This window comes from Sphaeroforma arctica, assembly GCF_001186125.1.
Source record: "Sphaeroforma arctica JP610 unplaced genomic scaffold supercont1.185, whole genome shotgun sequence".
Lineage (NCBI taxonomy): Eukaryota > Ichthyosporea > Ichthyophonida > Sphaeroforma > Sphaeroforma arctica.
In genome coordinates, this window is record NW_014040373.1 from 26,870 (window position 1) to 32,768 (window position 5,899).

General features: G+C 40.2%; 1 protein-coding gene across 1 annotated transcript in view; it reads right to left on the minus strand.

Annotated features, from left to right (window-relative positions):
* SARC_03579 (hypothetical protein) overlaps positions 1 to 3,083 on the minus strand; it is a 9,927-nt gene extending 6,844 nt beyond the window's left edge. The window contains exons 1-5 of the mRNA XM_014302616.1: positions 2,624 to 3,083; positions 2,228 to 2,389; positions 1,585 to 1,713; positions 1,095 to 1,240; positions 510 to 902 (exon numbers count right to left, since the gene is read on the minus strand). Coding sequence (XP_014158091.1) covers positions 510 to 902; positions 1,095 to 1,240; positions 1,585 to 1,713; positions 2,228 to 2,389; positions 2,624 to 2,686 — 893 coding nt within the window. The 5' untranslated portion in view covers positions 2,687 to 3,083. The remainder of the gene's footprint in view (positions 1 to 509; positions 903 to 1,094; positions 1,241 to 1,584; positions 1,714 to 2,227; positions 2,390 to 2,623) is intronic.
* Between the last annotated feature and the right edge of the window lie 2,816 nt (positions 3,084 to 5,899).

The window sequence follows — 5,899 nt, forward strand, 5'->3', positions numbered from 1 at the left end:
GTGTGTATGTGCGTGTGTATACATTGTACATTGTACATTGACGTTTATATATACATATATATATATATTTATAATATATTATATGTGTGTGTAAAATATATATACATATATATATGTATGTGTGTGTGTGTGTGTGTGTGTGTGTGTGTGTGTGTATAATTATATATACATATACATATATATATATATATATATATATAAGATGAAGACAAAAATATGTAGACATAGGGATATATAGATCTATATAGATGTGATGTAGATATAGATATAGATGTAGATGTAAACATAAAGAAAGTGCATATAAATAGAATACAAATTTATTTGTATATATAAATATGCGTGAATATATATAAAATATACATATATATATATATATATATAGAATTCAGATTCCGATATTCCGCGATAAGTCATATACACTGCAGATACTTGAACTTAAACGTGGTAGTAAAATGGGATATGAGAACAGAACCGCACATTACACGACAAATAACAACTCATGAACACACCCCGTTGGTCTCGATGATTCCAGAGCTGATATTATCTGCGCGTCCATTTCCCCTTCATTTTTATGATGGTGCCTCCCACTGCTATCGCTACTTTCGCCAATACTTTTTCTTAATTGATCACCAGGATCGCTACCCGAACCACTATCAGAAGCAGTATTCTGCTCCTGCATAAGCGCATCCCTATCTTCAGGATCGGCGTCTGTGATATCTGTGAACTTGCTTTTCATCTTCCGGTGAACACGCCCACTGTGTTTTGATTCGCGCTCCGTAACTAGCCCATATCTCCGCACAGTCGAGTCTCCATTCATGAGACGTGGCATAGTTAGACCTCTAGGCCATTCAATGCGATAGCCCGATTCCACGACTGACTTTAGCATACCGTGCATATAGTTCCTAATGGAAAAAACACATAGATAAAGCAAAGGCGGGATTAGCAGTTACTTCAAATGATGAGCACGTGGCGCAAATATATACACGTACTCGGGTTGATTCTGGACTGCGAGAGGCGAGTGCACATCTAACAGAGTATTGTATACTACAACTAAGCAGATATACACAATCCGAGACTATTAGCAGGCCACATACGTTTTCATTCGCAAGAACTCGACCATCTCCAGCTCAATGGAAATGCCTCCCATAGCACGCACGGTACCGTCAGGGGCGTACAGCGGAAACTTCCAAGACATGAAGGTACGACATCCTTCACCCGGAAAGGGGACTTCTTCCAAAATCTGAGACAAAGACAATCAATACAGTGCGAATGGTAAATTAATGCACAACTTCACAGATATGAAAGGACCAGAACGGTGAAATATACAGTTGAAACGACGAGTTGTAGCTTAGAATAGTTGTTGAGTGAAAGTAAAAAGACTGCGTACTGGACACAAATCGTCCAGACGCGGGGCACGAGGTGCACATGTATATCAGAGTGCGCACCTTCAGGCTACCAGTAACTCATAACAGACACTTCGAACACATTTCATCCAAACGTATTCTCTGGTTGTGCCAACGTATGAATATGATCTGGCAATTTAAATATAGATCTATATTTTGCAAATGTCGAACTTGATCATACCTCCTGGTCTTCGCGGGACTCCATCACGCCTTTATCGTTAATAGCTAACTGCTTGACGACAGCCTCTGGCAAAAATGTTGCATCCGTGGCCCCTTTCCACGTATCCACAATATTGAACTGTCTTGCAAACTGCAAGGCACAGAAATCAGACGATGAAGTTAACGAATTGCTACGTCGCTGTCGGTCGATTTTCAGACACTGCATTTCTAGCATATTGCCTAATCAGGTAATGCGAAGCCGAGTTTCGACCGCAAAGATATAATCGCGGTATTGGCAGTGCCGCGATGCCTTGAATTTGAAAACAGAAGGTTTGGGCATACTAGAGAATCGTTGATCTATACTATGGATCTCAAAAAAATCAGCCTGATCTTTATTATGGATCTCAAAATGATCACCCTCGCATCATGCTAGCACTATATGATGTAGTTGAGTCGGTGCCGCCATGTGAAGTCCCTCAATGCGCTCGCCCGCTCCTAAAGGATATGCATCGCATCGTGCTAGCCAAAACATAACGCATAGAACTATCTTACCGAATCATGCTAGCCAATAAAAAAACACTTAAAATCACCTTATAGGCTCGTGAATATGAGCAACGCAAACTAAATCCTACTATATATAGACAAAAACTAAAACTTGCACATACGTTGTCGTTAACCAGCATGTAAAATCCATCGCGATCTTTAACGTATACAAACGTGTTCTCCATGCGGTTGATCATCTCCTCAAACCATGTGGGTCGCCCTTCAGACGGCGTGAGATCATCATCACACCTGCCCGGGGCGTGTACCAGCCCAGGCGTGCGTTTCTGTGTGCGTGGTGCGTGTGCAGTGGCGACGGAGTCAGTATGAGTCAAAAACACCAAGAGCCTGCTATATCGTTCAAATAGGGATACTAGTTACGCAAATCGATAAAAGCAAATCGTTCAAGGCAAATCGTTGATAAAAGAGCTCGTCGGCTCGTGTATCTGCTGCTGAAAAGTACACGAACATTTGAAATTGCATGACAACCAGCAATATCATTGTCCCGACAGTCAACTTACCAATTTAGGACGATCCATAGCCATAGACGATATATCAGCGTCTGTACCGTCGTTGGCCCCCATACCGGCAGGCTTTAAGAAGTCAAAGGCCAGATTGGCAATTGATCACTCCTTTGTTATTTATCAAGTGTGTTTGTTGGTTAGCAGAAGGTGAGCGCATCTGACTCAACACAAATATAACAAAAGCGCTTGTGTCAAGTACACGGACATTACCCGTTAGGATATCCGAAGCGATGCTAGTGAATAAAGTTACTACACGTGCACAACGCTTCTATTGTCGTTGCCGCTTACGTGTGACGAGATTCTGTATACAGATTATAGTCACATTCCTCCGTCGAAAATAGCTACTAATATGATACCCCTGACGCGGTATATTTTGTATCTGCTCTGTGCTAGTAGTCGCTCGCTACCTTTAGACCCTTTAAATGACAGTGGTGTTGGTATGTTTGCCACTGTCGAATGTCGATGGTCTGAATTATTACTCTGAGCTCGGTATATAATATATTATTTGTCATGCTCACTTCTCAAGTTCTCAATCTGTTGTGTAAATATGTCCGACTGCGCCAGACTGCCAAGTGTTGTTGGTCTTTCCGTTTCTCCGATCTGTTTGCAGCGACCAGTAATCTGTCTTCTGATACATATATTTACAAACCATAAGACCCGGTCAGAGTCGTATCAGCGAGTTCGATTTCCAAACATATTGCGCCTGAATTCTTTCTAAAAAATCCTGTTCGCCTATGAACTTCTGCTTCATTCTCTGAAGGGGATAGAGTTGTCTAGTCACTCATCAGTCGCGAGCCGAGAACTAGAGAGTTTGGACTTTTTGGTAAAACTTGTCCTTTTTTTTAACAAAAAACATAGTATATTTTTTTACTTTTCGCATAAATAGCCTCCTTCTCTCTCTCTTTTCTGTAGAAAGCTATTTATGATTTCCGGTCCTTTACTTTCATTTGTTGTCCTTTCTCGCTAAAATTGATATTGATTTGTTTTTTTAAAAAACAATAAAAAAAACGAATACAGTCGTACTTTGGTTTCCAATTTTTAGTAAAAATAAAAATTCTTAAATACAGGGTGATATGATTTTTGTTTGTTTTTTGAAACATAACAATAAACAAACCAAAGAAAGCTTCCAAATATTTCTATAAAATATAAAATAAATAACAAATTGCTCGTTGCTGTTGTCAACATTCAACAGTTCAACACACAATGACTCAACACCGTGACATTGTTTTTTCTAAAACAAAAAAAAGTCAACGAGTCGCAGACTCGCAGTATGCATTTTATAGATAAATTAAAGAATCAAACATAAATACTGTACATATATTATATATGATGAGTCATTCTTTATTTTTATTACAGTCCAAGTGTCCAACAGTCTGTTTTGTTTTGTTTTTAACTGAGGCGACTGGACCCCGCCTGGAGCCCTGGGGCCCTGGGTTCACCGTCACGCTGGCCTCTGGGGGGGACCTGGGTGAATGGCTGAAGCGGCTCTATTCATTGATTCATAGCCTTCTAAATTATACACAAGAGAAGAAGCCGAAGGCTATCCATTTATTTTATGTTTTTTAATGTTTTTAAAAAAAGAGAAAAATATATAAAACAATGTATGTTTTGTATTGTTTTTTTTCTTGGGCAAGCAAACTTGAATTGGACGCTTTACAGGTGTTTTTTTTTCTAATCATATATTTACTTATTTTAAACCCTCAAAATTTATTGTTTTGTTATGACTTTTTAAAATGACCCCTCTTGATTCTCAACGAGAGCGAGAGAGTAGAGAATGAAGAGACCGAGACTCCGAGCCTCCGAGGAGAGAGTCGAAATATACTGAATCGAAAAGAATAGAACTCTTTGTTTGTTTGTTTGTCTTTTAAACCCCCAAAACCTAAACAATCAAAACAAACCCACTCTCCACTGTCTCCGCTCTCCAGTCTCCACTCTCCAGTCTACACTCTCTAGTCTCCACTTCCAGGAGTCCCGGCCTCTCAGAACCCAAGTATCAAGTTCCTAAACTGACTTAAAAGTCTAAAACTGTCCGCCAATATATTTAACAGACACTAAAAAGAATGAAAAAATTCGCTTGTTGTTGTTTGTAGAAAAAAATAGTACCAAAAACAATGTCGGAAACTCGTGTCTCGGGCTCTGGGGCACCCTGGCACTTGGGGCGTCCTGGGCTCTCTCTACTACTATTTGCTACTCAGTTGTAAACTTGTAGGCTACTATTTGCTACTCAGTTGTAAACTTGTAGGCTACTAGTAAAGAGAGCTAGTAGCTAGAGATAGAGTAGACTCACAGCCTCTCGGGAATCGGGATCTCAGATATTGTCGGTTATAATATCCGATTACCCGCCCCGGTATGTCCGTGCGATGAGTAAGTACTCTTCAGAATTTGGTATTATTATTGGTACCTGAACGAACAGAGCAAATTTAAGAAGTTTGCAACTATGCATTTGTACTTTTTAAAAACACTTTTTACTCGCATACGTTTTCAATTTTGCGTTTACACTTTGCACTTTGTTTAGCTCTAATTTTTTTTAAAAGGAACAAAGAAAAGGATATCTCATACAAAAGCATAGCCTCCTAAATTGAACAATATAGGTTACATATGACTTTCAAAATATATAGTTTCAACTAAGCCTGTCCTTCTACGAGTTTATATGAAAACTGGATCAACTGCCTCCGCGCGCTGTTTGGGAGGATCCCTACCCGAGTGACATACCGCGGAACGCTCTCGTCTCTATTCCATAGAACGAATGGCATCCTACAAGGCTCAATCGTCGGCCCCCAGATCTTTATTATCTAGATGGATCCCTTAGCTGCCACGCTAGCAAAATTTCGGCCCAAGCTCCTCCGCTCTTATTTATATAATAGCCCGAAGCCACACATAAGAAATGACAGATATATACATCGCCAGTATGCTTGGATCGCGGGAGTTTAACCAAATCGACTATGACTCGGCGCATCGGTTGGTTGGTCTTCTGTCACACTTTTTAGGGGTGCCCAACCGCATCGCTTGATCTGGTTCTTTTCACAATCAGTACAGCGTCGGTATACGTCACGTATGATTTCTTTCAGCGCCGGGTGATCAAGCCCTGCACGAATAGCCATTTTATAAGTATGCTCATATGCTCGATGCGTTAAATTATGTATAATTTTAACTCTACTTTCGAGCTTCTCTAAGTCAGTCAGATTCTGCGTAACGCTGGCTGGATGAACCATAGTCCTGTTGGAAAGGGCAACCTCGGTATCAGAAGGGGTAGACTCCTGAGATACATAATTG